Here is a 19267-nt window from a genome sequence, read left to right as displayed (position 1 = left end):
ACTATACCATTTATAACCACCCTCTGCTTTCTATCACTAAGCCAGTTACTAACCCATTTACACACATTTTCCCCCAGACCAAGCATTCTCATTTTGTGTACCAACCTCTTGTGCGGCACGGTATCAAACGCTTTGGAAAAATCGAGATATACCACGTCCAATGACTCACCGTGGTCCAGCCTATAGCTTACCTCTTCATAAAAACTGATTAGATTGGTTTGACAGGAGCGATTTCTCATAAACCCATGCTGATATGGAGTTAAACAGTTATTCTCATTGAGATAATCCAGAATAACATCCCTCAGAAACCCTTCAAATATTTTACCAACAATAGAGGTTAGACTTACTGGCCTATAATTTCCAGGTTCACTTTTAGAGCCCTTTTTGAATATTGGCACCACATTTGCTATGCGCCAGTCCTGCGGAACAGACCCTGTCGCTATAGAGTCACTAAAAATAAGAAATAATGGTTTATCTATTACATTACTTAGTTCTCTTAGTACTCGTGGGTGTATGCCATCCGGACCCGGAGATTTATCTATTTTGATCTTATTTAGCCGGTTTCGCACCTCTTCTTGGGTTAGATTGGTGACCCTTAATATAGGGTTTTCATTGTTTCTTGGGATTTCACCTAGCATTTCATTTTCCACCGTGAATACCGTGGAGAAGAAGGTGTTTAATATGTTAGCTTTTTCCTCGTCATCTACAACCATTCTTTCCTCACTATTTTTTAAGGGGCCTACATTTTCAGTTTTTATTCTTTTACTATTGATATAGTTGAAGAACAGTTTGGGATTAGTTTTACTCTCCTTAGCAATGTGCTTCTCTGTTTCCTTTTTGGCAGCTTTAATTAGCTTTTTAGATAAAGGGTGATGATGGGCTTTCACTTAATGGAACTTGCTGGATGCCCAAACCACGTGTATAGCGAGATGCATATCAGTCCAGCTAAGCTAGTTGGGAGAATCTGGGAGGGACCCGCCACTTGTTACTATTCCTCACCCCCTGGGAGGAACCATCACTAGTCCCGCACCCCCTGTGGTTATACCTCTTCATCTCATTCTTAGCCACTTAGTGTGTTATATCTGAACTGCCACACTGTTTGAATGAAACATGCATATTTGTAATAATCAAGCCTATCGCTAGTTCATGATGCCCGTGATTTGGCAGCATTAACCGCGTGACTAGTTTAGTTGCAGGATAGGACTGGTCTTGTTATGCTGTTGTGCTGAGTTACAATCATAGCCTCTGGAAATAATTGGGCACATTTATCTTTGATGCCCCTAGGAACTAGTCACTGCAGTGCTTTTTTTATTAGTTTAAGCCCTTTCTGACATCAGACGTACTATCCCGTTCAGGTGACTTGGACCCATATGACCATCGACTGGATAGTAAGTCACACGCAATCAGCTGCACTCACAGGGGGAGCATGGCCGGCTGAGAAGCCTCCTACACTGTCTGTCAGATCGCTGATCTGACACAGTGCTGTGCAGTGTCAGATCAGCGATCTGTCTTTAAGTGATGTCCCATCCTGGGACAATATAAATAAAAGTATAAAGAAAAATATTATACTGTGTAAAGATATATTTTTTTTTTAAATTCCTAAATAAAGAAAAAAAATATTAAAAGTACTCATATTTAGTATCGCCACGTCCATAAGAACCTGACCTATAAAGCTATCCCAATAGTTAACCCCTTCAGTGAACACCGTAAAAAAATAAAAAAACTAAGCAAAAAACAATGCTTTATCATACCGCCGAACAAAAAGTGGAATAACACGCGATCAAAAAGATGATATAAGTAAACATGGTACCACTGAAAACATAATTTTGTCCTGCAACAAACGAGCCACCAAACAGCGCCATCAGCGAAAAAATAAAGTTATAGCTCTCAGAATAAAGCGATGCAAAAGCAATTATTTTTTATATAAAGTAGTTTTTATTGTATAAAAGCACCAAAACATAAAAAAGATATAAATGAGGTATCGCTGTAATCATACTGACCCGAAGAATAAAACTGCTTTATCAATTTTACCACACGCGAAATGGTATAAACGCCCCACCCAAAATAAATTCATGAATTGCTTTTTTTTTTTCATTCTGCCTCCAAAAAATCATAATGAAAAGCGATCAAAAAATGTCATGTGCCCAAAAATGGTACCAATGAAAACGTCAACTCGTCCTGTAAAAAACAAGACCTGACATGACACTGTGGGCCAATAAATGGAAAAATTATAGCTCTCAAAATGTGGTGATGCAAAACATGTTTTGCAATAAAAAGCGAGTTTTAGCGTGTGACAGCTGCCAAACATAAAAACCGCTACAAAAACCCGCTATAAATAGTAAATCAAACCCCTCCCCCCTTATGAACCCCTTATTTAAGGAAAAATAATAAAATAAAGTATTTATACATCTCTGATAAACCTAGACATCAAAATATATGCAAAGATGATTGCAAACAGATTGGGCCCCCTTCTTCCGGGCTTAATAAATCAAGACCGGGTGGGTTTTGTCCCGGGAAGAGAGGCGCGAGAACACCATACGGACCATCTCACTGATAGATCGAGCGGGGGGAGGGAGATCCCATGTGCATCCTGTCGATTGATGCTGAGAAAGCTTTCGACAGGGTGCACTGGGAATTTTTATTCCAGGTCCTGAAAGGGATGGGTTTGGGAGAGAATATGCTCCATAGAATTATGGCCCTATATACCTCCCCTAGCACCCAGGTAAAGGTCAATGGCGCCCTTTCTGATGCGTTTCCTGTCAGGAATGGCAAGAGGCAGGGGTGCCCACTTTCCCCTCTCTTGTACATCCTGACAATGGAATATCTGGCCACCGCAATACGCAATAACCCCTCCATTAGGGGAGTTAAGCTAAGATCGGAGGAGCGTAAATTGGCACTCTTTGCCGACTACATTCTTTTATACATCACATCCCCGATAACCAGCATACCAAACATTATCTTAGGCCGGTTTCACACGTCAGTGGCTCCCGTACGTGAGGTGACAGTTTCCTCACGTACCGGAGACACTGACTCACGTAGACACATTAAAATCAATGTGTCTCTGTACATGTCAGCGTGTTTTCACGGACTGTGTGTACATTTGGAAAACACGGAGACATGTCAGTGTTCGTGGGAGCGCACGGATCACACGGACCCATTAAAGTCAATGAGTCCATGTAAAACACGTATCGCACACGGATGCTGTCCGTGTGCAGTCCGTGTGCCGTGCAGGAGACAGCGCTACTGTAAGCGCTGTCCCCCCAGCTTGTGGTGCTGAAGCCCCATTCTTTTGAAAGATCTTTTTTTTTTTTAAATAAAGTTGCCGGTAATCTGCCCCCTCCCACCCACTGTGCGCCCGCCCGCTGGCATTAAAATACTTACCCAGCTCCCTCGGCGCTTCCATCCTCTTAGCGTCGCTGTTTGTCCTGTATGAGTGGTCACGTGGTGCCGCACATTACAGTGATGAATATGCGGCTCCACCTCCCATAAGGGTGGAGCCGCATATTCATCACTGTAATAAGCGTCACCACGTGACCGCTCATACAGGAAGAGCTGCGACGCTGAGAGGATGGAAGCGCCGAGGGAGCTGGGTAAGTATTTTAATGCCAACGGGCGGGCACACAGGGTGTGGGAGGGGGCGGATTACTGGCAACTTTATTTAAAAAAAACAAAAAAAAAATGATTTTGTATTCCTTCTTTCCAGCGAACGCTGCTGGGAAGAAGGGATGAATACCGGCTTCAAGCGCTGTCCCCTGCGTGCGGTGCTAACTGTAGCGCTGTCTCCTGCACTGTCCGTGTGGTCCTCAGTCGGCACACCGCTGCCGCACGTGTGCCACACTGATGTGCTACGTAAGCACACGGATAATTCCGGTACCGATTTTTCCAGTACCGGAATTATCTGGACGTGTGGGGCAGGCCTTAGAGTTGCAGAAGTTTGGTCTCTTAAGTAATTTTAAAATGAACTCCCATAAATCTGAGATCCTAAATATATCATTACAATTATCTGAGGTGAATCAGCTGCGTGCCTCCTTTCCCTTTAGGGGGCGCTTTGATTCACTTACATATTTAGGAGTCAAAATAACAGCCAAAATCTCTGGACTCTATGATGCAAATTTTAAACCTGCGTTACATAAAGCGGAATTAGACCTAGAGAGATGGCAGACTTCAGTTGTCCTGGTTTGGTTGAGTTAGTGTAATTAAAATGGACTTATTACCTCGCCATTTATACTACTTTCAAACGATCCCATTATATTTACCTGCCTCTTTTTTTCTCGCGTCTTAAGAAGGCAATCACCCGATTTGTTTGGTCACATACTAGATCACGCAGATAAGCAGATCTAAGCAAATGGGGGGGAGTTGGACTACCGGATTTTATGGTCGTGCATCAATAGGAACCTGTATCTTTGATCTATATCACAGTAGGAATAGTGAGAAGTGGGTTAATTTGGAAGGTGACCTTATTGGAGGCGATCCCCAAATAACATTATGGAATATGGGGGGAGGAAAGGGGGGGCTTTGCCTGCCCTTTGACTAGAAACATGATCTTATTTATCCAGAAGAGCGGCGGGCGCCTTCAAACCTCAACATTCCCTGGACCACTAACCCCAATATACAATAACCCTAGTTTTCCTGCAGGACTTCACAGGGAGACCTACCTGAACAAATATAGAGTCTCAAGGCCTATCATATATGACTACTTAAATCAGACCGGTATCAAGTCTCTACATTATTATTATTATTATTTATTATTATTATTATTATTTATTGTTATAGCGCCATTTATTCCATGGCCCTTTACATGTAAGGAGGGGTATACATAATAAAAACAAGTACAATAATCTTAAACCATACAAGTCATAACTGGTACAGGAGGAGAGAGGACCCTGCCCGCGAAGGCTCACAATCTACAAAAATCTACATGAAATATATCAGGGGGAGGAGCCTCCTACGGGCACTTGGTTTTTCTATGAACAGTTAAAAAGTTTCATAAGCATGACATCTAAACAAAATAATATTGTAAGAGCATTGACTCCTTTTGAGAAACTTTGTATTGCTGGGGAACCTCTGGTCCACATGGCTCTCTACTATATAACATAGTAACATAGTAACATAGTTAGTAAGGCCGAAAAAAGACATTTGTCCATCCAGTTCAGCCTATATTCCATCATAATAAATACCCAGATCTACGTCCTTCTACAGAACCTAATTGTATGATACAATATTGTTCTGCTCCAGGAAGACATCCAGGCCTCTCTTGAACCCCTCGACTGAGTTCGCCATCACCACCTCCTCAGGCAAGCAATTCCAGATTCTCACTGCCCTAACAGTAAAGAATCCTCTTCTATGTTGGTGGAAAAACCTTCTCTCCTCCAGACGCAAAGAATGCCCCCTTGTGCCCGTCACCTTCCTTGGTATAAACAGATCCTCAGCGAGATATTTGTATTGTCCCCTTATATACTTATACATGGTTATTAGATCGCCCCTCAGTCGTCTTTTGTCTAGACTAAATAATCCTAATTTCGCTAATCTATCTGGGTATTGTAGTTCTCCCATCCCCTTTATTAATTTTGTTGCCCTCCTTTGTACTCTCTCTAGTTCCATTATATCCTTCCTGAGCACCGGTGCCCAAAACTGGACACAGTACTCCATGTGCGGTCTAACTAGGGATTTGTACAGAGGCAGTATAATGCTCTCATCATGTGTATCCAGACCTCTTTTAATGCACCCCATGATCCTGTTTGCCTTGGCAGCTGCTGCCTGGCACTGGCTGCTCCAGGTAAGTTTATCATTAACTAGGATCCCCAAGTCCTTCTCCCTGTCAGATTTACCCAGTGGTTTCCCGTTCAGTGTGTAATGGTGATATTGATTCCCTCTTCCCATGTGTATAACCTTACATTTATCATTGTTAAACCTCATCTGCCACCTTTCAGCCCAAGTTTCCAACTTATCCAATCTTTTCCAAAGGGGTCAAACCCCAACGCACAATTTTCCAATATTTTTCTCAAAATGGGAGAATGACTTGGGGATATCTCTATCTCAAGAGGAGAGAGACAAGATCCTATTATTTACTTTTAGGACCTCGTTGTCTTCTGTGTCGCAGGAGAGGAGCTATAAGATCTTGTCGAGGTGGTCTAGATGCCCTTCCTTGGTACATACTATGTTCTTGGTGATTCCAGATACATGCTGGAGATGCGCAGAGGAAAAGGCAACATATGTCCACATCTGGTGGGATTGTCCGCCCATAAAGAAATTGTGGATGTCAATCTTTGATCTCTATAATAAACTATTCGTAAGGCCCGGCCCACAGTAGAATTAGCCCTCTTGTCCCTATGTGACTTGTCGATATCTGGGTTTAAAAAGAATCTCCTCAGACATTTCCTCACGGCCACAAGAAAATTCATTCCTTGGTATTGGAAACAAGAAAAATTCCCCTCATGTTCTGAATTTGTTGCCGAACTTAACGATATTTATAGAATTGAGCAATTGATAAATCAGACTACTGGGGATCCTATAAAATTCTACAATACTTGGGCTCCATGGATTGCATCCAGAGAAACTCCAGAATTAGACCTATGGCTATCCAGATCCTGACCTATACTTGAAATAGCTCCAGATGTTTTTACATTCTTGACACTGTTCATCTAATTTAACCTGCTTCCATGATCTGAAACCAATTTTAACAATTTGTCACCTTCTCCATCGTTGGTCGGAGATGGAGGTCCACCCGAAGGAGAGAGTCCAGCTCCACCGTACCCAATTTCATATCATATACCTTCTTGTCCTTATCTCTATTCTCTCTTTTTCTCTCCTTTCCTCTTTTCATTACCTTTCCTTCTCTCAAATCTCCTTATCTTACATGTGATATTTAATATCAATACATGTAATTTAGTTTTTGGAGTTACGAATAGTTTTCCTGATGATTGCTTATTATAATAATAACAATCAATATTATTAAACTGGAAAAGAGATAATATTGGCATTGGCCAATAAAACCTTGAAATTGTTGGGACATTAACTTTGTCAGAAATGTAGACTGTATTCTGTTAACTAGGTTGATTATGTTCCTACTTTATTTTATTTTTGTATTGTTTATTTGCTTCAATACACATGATTTACACAAAAAAAGTATTTATTTCTATTTTCCCGTTAAGGTTGGGGCTAAAGTTAGGGTTAGGGTTGGGGCTAAAGTTAGGGTTAGGGTTGGGGTTAGGGTTTGGATTACATTTATGGCTGGGATTAGGGTTAGGGGTGTGTCAGGGTTAGGGGTGTGGTTAGGGTTATAGTTAGGGTTGGGATTAGGGTTAGGGGGGTCTTGGGGTTAGGGTTGTGGTTTAGGGTTGGGATTAGGGTTAGGGGTGTGGTTATGGTTAGGGTTGGGATTAGGGTTAGGGGTGTGTTGGGGTTAGGGTTGGAGTTAGAATTGGGGGGTTTCTACTGTTTAGTCACATTAGGGGCTCTCCAAACGTGACATGGTGTCCGATCTCAATTCCAGCCAATTCTGCGTTGTAAAAGTAAAACGGTGCTCTTTCCGTTCCGTGCTCTGCCATGTGCCCAAACAGTGGTTTACCCCCACATATGGGGTATCAGCGTATTCAGGACAAATTGGACAACAACTTTTGCGGTCCAATTTCTCCTATTACCCATGGGAAATAAAAAATTTGGGGCTAAAAAATCATTTTTGTGGGTAATAATTCTCACAGCACATCTAGATAAGTTCCTTGGGGGGTCTAGTTTCCATTATGAGGTCACATGTGGGGGGTTTCTACTGTTTAGGTAGGGGCTCTGCAAACGCAACTTGATGCCCGCAGACCATTCCATCAAAGTCTGCATTCCAGGACTGCGCTTCTTCCCTTCCAAGCTCTTCCCTTCCCCCCCACATATGGGGTATTGGCGTACTCAGGACAAATTGCACAACAACTTTTGGTGTCCAATTTCTCCTGGGGGTTCAAAGTGCTCACCACACATCTAGATAAGTTCCTTAGGGGGGTCTGCGTTCTATAATGGTGTCACTTGTGGGGGGTTTCCACTGTTTAGGCACATCAGGGGCTCTTCAAACGCAACATGGCGTCCGATCTCAATTCCAGCCAATTTTGCACTGAAAAGTCAAGCGACACTCCTTCCCTTCCAAACTCTGAACAACAAACCATTAAAGCAAGAACAAAACGGAATCCTAGACCAAGAAAACCCCAAAAACACAAGGATCCCTAAAATATAAGTTTTAATAGAAAAAGCTAAAAACACTTTGTTCCAAATTTGAAGACCTCAATAAACAATGGTTGCAGAATATACAGTATATATAACCACAGGAATAAATGCAATGTAAGCTATCTGACCCTGTACATTGCATTTATTCCTGTGGTTATATATACTGTATATTCTGCTCCCTTCCAACTCTGCCATGCGCCCAAACAGTGGTTTACCCCCACATATGGGGTATCGGCGTACTCAGGACAAATTGTACAACAACCTTTTGGGTCCAATTTTTCCTGTTACCATTAGTAAAATAAAATAAATTAGAGCTGAAGTAATTTTTTTGTGAAAAAAGGTTAAATGTTCATTTGTTTTTTTTTTTAAACATTCCAAAAATTCCTGTGAAGCACATGAAGGGTTAATAAACTTCTTGCATGTGGTTTTGAGCACCTTGAGATGTGCAGTTTTTAGAATGGTGTCACTTTTGGGTATTTTCTATCATATAGACCCCTCAAAGTGACTTCAAATGTGATGTGGTACCTAAATAAAATGGTGTTATAAAAATGAGAAATTGCTGGTCAACTTTGAACCCTTATAATTCCCTTACGAAAAAAAAATTTTGGTTCCAAAATTGTGCTGATGTAAAGACGACGTGGGAAATGTTACTTATTAAGTATTTTGTGTAACATATCTCTGTGATTTAAGGGAATGAAAATTCATATTTGGAAAATTGCAAAATATTCAAAATTTTCGCTAAATTCCGTTTTTTCACAAATAAACGCAAGTCATATCAAAGAAATTTTACCACTGTAATGAAGTATAATATGTCATGAGAAAACATTGTCAGAATCACCAGGATCCGTTGAAGCGTTCCAGAGTTATAACCTAATAAAGGGACAGTGGTCAGAATTGTAAAAATTGGCCCGGACATTAACGTGCAAACCACCCTCGGGGGGGTAAAAGGGGTTAAAGAAAATAAAGCTGTGCTCTGGTTGCTATGGGCAGCAAAGATAACTTTTCTTTTAGACACTGTTGATAAAACAAGACCCAATATACAGCCATGAGGCCTGCAAATTAGGAACAAATTTTGAAACAAAGATACCAGTTTGCCAGTGTGGGTTAAGAAACTGAAGTAAAGTTTGGATGATTCAAGTCAATGATCCAAAATCTAAAATGTAGCTTAACTATAGAACTTGCAGATTGTGAGCCTTCGCGGGCAGGGTCCTCTCTCCTCCTGTACCAGTTATGACTTGTATTGTTTAAGATTATTGTACTTGTTTTTATTATGTATACCCCTCCTCACATGTAAAGCGCCATGGAATAAATGGCGCTATAACAATAAATAATAATAATAATAACTATAATAATAACTAGCAGCAGAGTGACAGCGCTAACACCAACAAGGGATAAGTCATGCTTTGTTGCCTCAAGTTTGAAAGTAATAGTAATTGCTATCAATGGGAATAACTTCCAGACTGCTGAAGGTCCGGCCACTGGGCCCACCACCCATACTGAGAACTAAAGATTCCTGTGTGAATTGAATGGTGGTCGATCATGCACACATCCATTCATTCCTAATGGTATTGCCAGATACGGCTGAGCACAGCACTGGTCTGGTATTCCATAAAAATGAATGGGAGCAGCAGTGTGCATGATTGACCACCACATCATTTACGTTGGGCGCTTTAGAGCCCCAGTTTTCAGGATCAGTGGGGGTCCTAGCCCCTGGACCTCTACGATCTGAAAGTTAGTCCCTATCCAAGGGATAGGTGACAAGTTCCAAACTTTAGATTACCCCTTTAAGGACTGATCTACAAGATAACTAAACTTTTGTTTGTGCAAAATGTTTTTTTTTTTTCATGATTAACAAAATTAACAGTAATAATGCACTGAAACTTGCCAAAATATCATTTCACTTTACCCTCTGAGGCTGTATTAAATTCAGTTTATTTCTATTTCTTAGAAAAAATCTTAGTCAAGGGGTGTCCACATTTTTCTATACATTATGCCACAGAATTTTCAACTGTCGATTTAACTGATACCTATTTTACATAGTGGAAAAAAAAATAGATTAAAATAATAAAATCTCTTTACATATGACAAACTAATTTCACTTATATGTTGGGCCATTCAGGCAGAAGATATGTCACAAAAGAGAACACCATGACAACCAGATAACCACACCTGTGGTAAGTATGATCTTGAAACATGCATGTATACCAATATATTTACAGGAGGAGAATAAGTGTTACTTCATATAATGTCTTAAAATGAATCTGTTAGTAGATCAACCCTCCTAAGCCATCATGGGAAGCTGCATAAAATTATACCTTAATATCTGCGATCTGTTGTCTTATTCCACAGAAATCCATATTTGTCCTATATGCAAGTGAGCTGTGGGCCCAGATCTTCCTGAGAATCTGCCTCCTGTACTTTTATTAAATATAAGGTGGTGTTACCAGTGTGATATGTAATGACTGACACTTTGCTCTTATTACCATAGCTCCCAACTGTCCGGGATCCAGAGGGACAGTCCCACAGAGCCGCCAGCACTGTGAGAAGACAGCTGACAATGTGCTTGTATTGTGACAAGGTTCAACTCTGCTTTAGGGTGCTTTCACACATTCTGATATAAACCAGTATCTGAGATACTAGTGTCCTTGTGTATAATACTTGTGGCAACCGTGTGCTGCATCAATATCACATGTATCGGTGCCTGGGAAGCAGCGGTATGGTTAGCACTGTTCCCTGGCGCTGGGTGCTGAAGATGGCTCTCCTCATTCTCCCCTTCTTGTGCTGCAATCAGGGGAGAATGTTGAGCGTTGTATTCAACTGATAACAGTGAGAGCAGGCGGCGGCTGATGGGGGTATTCAATATCTACCACCTGCGCTATAAATTAATTAAATCAAAATGACGTTGGTTTCCCCCGTATTTAAGAGGGTTCATTTTGCTAACAGATTCCCTTTAAAGCATTTGTGATTGTAAGTGTAGGATATTTCACCATATATGATTACACCATGCTGTATATATATATATATATGCTACATTGAAACATGTCAATACTATTAATTCTTCTAGCAAGAGAAGCCTGTATAGCCTGGTTACTTTGCTGTGCAAATATCAAGATATTTAATTATGCAACTTCATTGTCCACATACCATATTTTATGTCACGTTGGGCCCCTGAGGACTAAAGTCCCCGGTTGTGACTGTCACCTCTTATAGTCTCTACAATATCATAGTATCTATTTAGTGGAAAATGACTTAAAATACGTTTGTACCTTTATGTTGCTCAAACTCTGCTCGTGTAAATACTCTGATCTTCTGCTTTATGTTTTAATCAGAATGGCATTCCGAATACGGCTCTGGAAGTCAATGAGCTTCAGTTGGTGGTATCAGATGAAGATTTACAAAGCAGGGAGTTTGAAAATGGCAGTCAGATTGATAAAGGTGAGAGTTTTTTTTTTCTATTCCTAAATATTAAGGGTGTTGTCCACTACTAGGACAACCCCTTCTCATATCCCATTCTTAATTCCAAAAAAACCCCAACTGTTTCCCCCCCCCGTGCTGGATCCATTTCTGCGGTGTCTGCGGATCCGTGGCTCGTGCGGCTGTATGACACATGACCCTGGCGCCCAATCCTCATCGGCGTCACTGACCCCACCTTTGGACGAATTGAACATGAAGATGAAGTCAGGGCTGCAGGTGACCTGACTTCTTCAGGCAGAGACAGTGACGCCAGCGCTGATTTGGCGCCGGGAACCACATGTCATACAGCCACACGAGAGCCCTGTGACCGCGAGTGCCGACACTGCAGTAACGGCGCCAGTACGTGACGGGAGTATGAGCTTTTTTTTTTATCAAGGCCAAGCATGGGGAATGCGAAGGGATAGTCCTAGTAGTGAACAACCCCTTTAAACCTTAGAAAATATATATTGTATGTACACATCTTTATGCACTTAGTATCCAGTGTTTAGATCATTAATCAAATAATACTATATATTGTAAAGCCATTACGGATTGTCAAAACAATTCCCACTCACAAAATTTAAATAGTACTGTCATATAGTGACAGCACAATAGTCATTTAGTGTCCAAATTATATTGCCATATAATCTACAGATGATAGGTTGAAATGGTGCACACACAATATTGCCAATAATTGTTAAAACTGTAATGTCTTGGTGATAATGAGGTTAATTGAAATTGCCCTGGTGTTTTAGGGCAGCGAAGGGGTTAGTTCTTAGGCTATGTGCACACGTACAGGTTTTTTTCGCGCTAAAAACGCTATAAAAACTCATTAAAAACGCATACATTATGCATTCTATCATTTAGAATGCATTCTGCATGTTTTGTGCACATGGATGCGTTTTTTTCTGCGAAAAAAACGCATCGCGGTAAAAAAAAAAAGAGCATGTTCATTATTTTTGCAGATTTTCTATGCATTTGGGAAAAAACACACAAAAAACGCGTCAAAAACGCATCAAAATCGCGGTAATATCGCAGTAAAAACGCATGCGGATTTCTGGCAGAAAACTCCGGTTTTTGTCAGGAAAATTTCTGCAAGAAATCCTGACGTGTGCACATACCCTACACTCCAAGGATGTCCTGCTGCTTTAGGAATCTGATCCAGGTAAAATTGTCTCAGGCTGATTACAGTTCTGCTGCACTGATCACAGAAATAGAGATGAGTACAGGAAAAAGGAGACTGAAGACTGTCAGCTTTAATTTAGCTGTTGGATAATTCTCTCTATAGTTGGCATACGTCATTGATTTGCTTGACCAATATAAAAAGTGGTTTTTTTTGTTTCTTTGCTTCAGTGTCCTGTTGCTTCTGGGCAGTGGTGTAACTTGAAGCTCAAGGGCCCCAATGCAAAATCTCCATCAGGGCCACCAATTATTGCAGGCCTTTAGTAGCAATAGTCATTTTTCATATGGGGCAAAGGTGCCTTTTGGGCCCCTTAGGCTACAGGGCCTGGGTGCGATTGCAACCCCTGCACCTATTATAGTTATTCCCCTGCTCCTGGGGGTCCTTTCTTTGGAGATCTCTTCTGAAAACAGTAAAATTGACTACATACATTGACTAATCTTGGATTATAAGCATGTATTAAATCCTCCAAAGAAAAGCAGATAGCACTCACTGGTCTTTTGTAGAAATTCCGCTCTTTATTTGTGATAACAAAGCATGTTGGCCGGGGGAGTGAGTACGGGGGTGAGCAGAAGCTTGACGACGGCCGTTTCGCGCCTACTAGCGCTTCCATGGGTCAATAAGCATGTATTATAGTCCAGGACAACATTCAGAATTCTGCTGTTTGATTTTGGAACCTTTCATCTCCTAGATGGTAGACATCTGTACCTTGCAAAAATCCCTCATACAGTACCTGTATTTTAATAGTTTTTCTTGCATCAGATTAGTGCCAAGATACATTACACATACCAGAAAACCTGAGCCAGAAAATCTTAGATGTGCAGAATTGTGAACAAAGTTATAAATTAGAATGGAGCATGAATTGTAATTTAGAATCAGTATAACGTAAGAAAAAAATAGTACTAAAAAAAAAAAAAGTTACTCAAATTTTTAGAAAAGAAGATAACTACTATATATTCATTTGGTGAAATGGTGCAAAGGAATAATTAAGGCCTGATTCATTAAAAGGTACCGACATATTCCACAGCACTTTACATTTTAAAGGGAATTGTACAGACAATAAAAGACATTACAGAATAACAATAATCACATAAATCAACAGCTACCAAGGGGAGTGAGGGCCCTGCTTGTAAGCTTACAATCTGAGGTGTGCGCCTCTTCATGAATTAGTAGCTTCTGTCTCCCGAACGCCCCTTCATCAAGACTGTCCTGAACAACGCTGGTCTTGTTGTATTTGGCCCTTGGCGTATAAGATGGCCTACTTTTTTTTATTTTTTATTATTATTATATTAGAGTTCGAATAACAAGAAACCATACTAGCATCAAAACCAAAATGGGAAAAATTAAATAATAATAATAATAATAATAATAATAATAATTTTATTTATATAGCGCTTTACAAATTATAGAGGGGATTTGTACAGACAATAGACATTACAGCATAACAAAAATCACAGTTCAAAACAGATACCAAGAGGACAGATGGCCCTGCTCACAAGCTTACAATCTATAGGAAAAAGGGAGACACGAGAGGTAGATGGTAACAATTGCTTTTGTTGTTCGGATCAGCCATAGTGTAAGGATCTGGTGTTCATGTAAAGCTGCATGAACCAGTTAACAACCTAAGTACGTAAAAGTACAGACACAGAGGGCTATTAACTGCATGAAATATGAGAACATGATGTGAGGAACCTGATTAAGGTTTAAAGTTTTTTTTTTTTTTTTTTGAATGGGCCACACAGGGATAGTTAGGTTAATGCGTTGAGGCGGTAGACCAGTCTGAACAAATGTGTTTTTAGGTTACGCTTAAAACTGTGGGGATTGGGGATTAATCTTATTGACCTGGGTAGTGCATTCCAAAGAATTGGCGAAGCACGTGAAAAGTCTTGGAGATGGGAGTGGGAGTTTCTGATTGAGGATTCTAACCTGAGAAGCGGAGGACACGGGTAGGGTGGTAGACTGACACCAGAGAGGATATGTAGGGTGGTGCTGAGCAATGGAGTGCTATGTGGATGAGGGTAATAGTTTTGCACTGGATTCTTCAGTGGATGGGTAACCAGTGGTAATGACTGGCACAGGGTAGAGGCATCGGTATAATGGCTGGTGAGGAATATAATCCTGGCAGCAGCATTCAGGACAGATTGGAGCCCGGAGAGTTTGGTAATAGGGAAGCCAATTAAGAGAGAAATACCTGTGACATTTCTGTAGTTTTGCCTATACAGAAGTTCAACTAGTGCCAATAACACATAGTTGTGGATAGAACAGAGACTACAATTTTTAACATGTTCCTGGGTTGCCAACCATCCAGAAATTCCTGGACAATCTCTAAAAATAAGGTACTTTTTTTTTTCTGTCGGTAAAAAATATTCGGGGTGTCTGTGATTTTTTTTTTTTTTAAGCTGAAGAAACTTAAATACAGATTATTTTGAATGTAATGATAATTATTTTCCAGTTTACAGTGAATGCAGCTGATGTCTTCATATCAGAAGGTTGTAGCAATGGGTCAGTTATAATCATTCATAATTAATTATGCTTTTACAATGTGTCCATAAAAAATATTGCCTGTCTGTATTTATTTTTTTTTTATAACCTGTCCAGAAAAAAAAAAATAATTAAGTTGGCAAACTTGACAGGTTCACAGTTTGTGAAGGAAACCATGCCCCTTTTTACATACCATTTTTTTGAAGACCTATTTCTGCAGCCCTAGCTCAGGTTAGGTAGATCCAACAATGTGGTGCAGGCAGCCACACCTTTTTCTTAAGACATCGCCCATTTACATCCCCCTTCCTCACTCACTAAAATAAAATTGAAGGCACATTACCATGTCATGTGCAGTTCTATGTAAAACTACCGATAAGTAATACCCCTTTGAGTACAGATTAATGTACTATGGATTATTTATGGTGTTACATGGGATTGCAAGTAGCAACTACTACATTTTTTGTATTCAATAGAATTATCACTGTTATCTGCAGTCATATGTAACACTACTGATAACCTATCTGATCTCGCTTGCATTCCTGTTATCTGTACTAAGAGAATTATCACTATTATCTGTATTGTTTCTTAGGACTGCAGGTAGCACAGTAATAACTTTTTTGAATACAGAAGATGTTGTGGATGTTACCTGCAGTCCTATGTAACACTAACATGACCACCATATATTGACCATATAGTTGTAGATAGCAGTTATACACAGGTATTCTATACACCTTATGTGTGTATAATGTACGGTACATATAAAATCAGTGACTTATTGGTGATGTCCTCTGATTGTTGTCATTGACTTTCCTTATTTTTTTTATTATTCCTCCGACACACATCACTATGATCACATATTTCATTCTCGACTCTTCTCTGCAAAATGTAATCTTTGACTCACTGCTTATCGAGACGCTCTTCTTACTTTCCCCAGCTCTACACAAAACAGATAGTGCTATACCCATCCATAGTGCCCCAAACAGTCATAATGGCTCAGTTCATGGAAACTGCCGCAGGCAGTGATTATGCTGAAGCAGGGTCAAGGGAGCCAGGTGGTGCTCTACTACACCTGGTAGCTCTGGTAATATGTTCCATATTTGTTTCTTAAAAATGTTAAGTTTAACTGAATGCAGCAAAGAAACTTCTGAGAGCCAGCCTAATCCCATCTCTGCCCTCCAAACTTTCTCCTATCCTCACTTTTTCCACAGTCTACAATGAATGTCATACTTAACCTGCCCTTCCCCCATAGACAATAAAAATTACATTTTAATCCTCAACTCCAATAAGTAGTGCTCACTTTCCCTGCCTTCTTCGCCACAGGGACAGGCGGAATTCCATTCCTGGTTGTGGGAGTAGATAAATTATAGGATACGTTTGCATGTTGTTTGTTGACATAGGTTTTAAAGTGGATCTGCTTCAGAATAAATGCCAAAGTATTTTTTTTAATTTAGATTTTGATATTGCTCCACTTCAAAATTCACATTTAAACAAAAAAATCACGTGAATATACCCTAGTGTAAAGCTGTTCAACAACTGATGTACAGCCAACCAATACAGCTCATGACAAAGACGCTATATGAGCCTCACTTCCCAGATATCCTATTCTTTTCCATATTCATCCTATACAAAAGTTCTATCTGTATATGGCCAAAAGTGTGTGAACTAATAAATGTGTGATTTAATAATCCTGTTGCAAATCCATGTGGTTAATATGAAGTTCTGCACCATTATGTGGATATAACTGACTCCACTATTTGAAGCTTTTCCTTCAAGAATGTCTTTTGGAATTTGTGACCTTTCAGCCAAAAGATCATTTCTGAGGCCAGGCAATGACGTTGGATGAGAAGGTCTGGCTCACATTCTTCAGTTTGGGGTTTAGGTCAGGGCGTTTTTTTTAGGACACTACACCAAACACACTTCCTCCACTATGTAGAGACGTAGAAAAAAATGTTAATCAGCTCACCTTCCAGCTATAACAATTTAGTGTGAAAACATCCGAATTCACATTGGAGCCCTGGTAGACCTTTTTGGTTAGGATGTAGTGGAGAGAGTGTAGAAATGGGAGAGAAGGTCCATGCGGAGTGGGCTTCAGCACCAATGAAAAAAATGTTAAAACATAGGTTTGAAATAATAGTTGCTAACTAGGGATAATCGAATAGCTTCGGATAACTCCTTATCCGAAAAGCTATAGCACTTACCGTATAGCTGCATTGGGAATCCGGATACCTGGAGTGCTCCCGATAATCAGCTGTTTGGCGCCGCTGCTGCATGTGTCGCAGCTGTGTGACAGTCACAACACATATAAGGAGAGCCTGTATGTTGTGACTCACACAGCCGCGACACATGCAGCTGTATTGCCGAACAGCTGATTATCGGGATTCGGGAGCGATCCAGGTATCCAGGTTATCGATGCAGCTATTTGGTAAGCGCTATAGCTTTTTGGATAAGGAGTTATCCGAAGCCATTCGATCATCCCTATTGCTAACTTGAAACGCATAAGCTTATGGTCCTTAACGTTTTTTTTTTTTCTCGCTATGTTTTGAATTGCACAGTAAAGTTTACGGTATATTTTAAACTTTTTCATTGGCGCTGGAGCCCAGTCCTCATGAACCTTCACCCACATTTCCTCCTCATCATATACAACCACATACAATAATTGCCATATTCATCATGAACACTATGGATTCCAGTAGTTCACATTCTCTGGACATCCTCCAATTTCAGATTTTTTTCATCTGCCTCTTTTTAGAAGATTCCAGTCTCAAGAAAGCACATTTCCACTGCTCTAGTAGAGGATGACTTTTATGTGCTTCTGCACTTGGTTTCTCTGCTATGTGAGTTTGTGTGGTCCACCGCTTTGTGATCCATTGTCACTGTTTCACAATGAATGCATTTACAGTTGACGAGACAGATCTACAGTAGCAAATCAGAAATGTTACAAACTGACTTTTGGCAAAAGTTGGCATCCTATGACTGTGCCATATTGTAAGTCGCTGAGTTCTTCATTATAACGTGTCCTATTACCAATGTATAACTGTGGAGCTTAGATGGCTGTGCGCTGGATTTTATGCACCTGTTTCAAATCGATGTAGATGAAACACCTGAAAACCATAATTACATTGGATATTCAATTACCTTTCAACATATTGTGTATTATATAATTCATCTTTGGGTATGTACACACTACTACATCAGGCATTTACCCACCAAGTTTTTCAAGATTTAACGCCAGAATCTTTTTCTCCTGAAGACTCTTCTGTAACGCCTTTTCAACATTTTTGGCCACTGGCGGTTTCTTGGAGTCTTGGAGCTTTCTCCCATTGTTTTTTTGGGATTTATTGATGCTTTCCTTTTTTTTTTTCTTCTTTTTTTAAACTTCATTGAATAATGAAGAAACTGTTAGTGGGGTGGTGTTGTATTTTTGCTTTGTTTGTTTTTTTAAAGGGAACCTGTCACCCCCAAAATCGAAGGTGAGCTAAGCCCACCGGCATCAGGGGCTGTATCCTGAAAGATGAGAAAAAGAGGTTAGATTATACTCACCTGGGTGGGTGGTCCGATCCGATGGGTGTCGCGGTCCGGTCCGGGGCCTCCCATCTTCTTACGATGACGTCCTCTTCTTGTGTTCACGCTGTGGCTCCGGCGCAGAGGTACTTTGTCTGCCCTGCTGAGGGCAGAGCAAAGTACTGCAGTGTGCAGGCGCTGGGCCTCTCTGACCTTTCCTGTCACCTGCGCACTGCAGTACTTTGCTCTGCCCTCAACAGAGCAGACAAAGTACGCCTGCGCCGGAGCCGCAGCGTGAAGACAAGAGGACGTCATCGTAAGAAGATGGGAGGCGCTGGACCGGAACGGGACACCCATCGGATCGGACCGCAGCGGGAACGCCCCTGGGTGAGTATAATCTAACCTCTCTTTCTCATCTTTCAGGATACATCGGGGACTTATCTACAG

At 40.7% G+C, this 19267-nt stretch overlaps 1 protein-coding gene across 1 annotated transcript in view; it reads left to right on the top strand.

Moving 5' to 3' along the window:
* Nucleotides 1-19267, top strand: part of LOC138669364 (uncharacterized) — a 180961-nt gene that overhangs the window by 144633 nt on the left and 17061 nt on the right. The window contains exons 3-4 of the mRNA XM_069756096.1: nucleotides 10325-10379; nucleotides 11535-11640. Of these exons, the coding sequence (XP_069612197.1) occupies nucleotides 10325-10379; nucleotides 11535-11640 (161 nt within the window). The remainder of the gene's footprint in view (nucleotides 1-10324; nucleotides 10380-11534; nucleotides 11641-19267) is intronic.

This window comes from Ranitomeya imitator, chromosome 1 (genome assembly GCF_032444005.1).
Source record: "Ranitomeya imitator isolate aRanImi1 chromosome 1, aRanImi1.pri, whole genome shotgun sequence".
NCBI classification, from domain to species: domain Eukaryota; kingdom Metazoa; phylum Chordata; class Amphibia; order Anura; family Dendrobatidae; genus Ranitomeya; species Ranitomeya imitator.
This window is presented reverse-complemented; position numbering and strand designations above follow the sequence as displayed.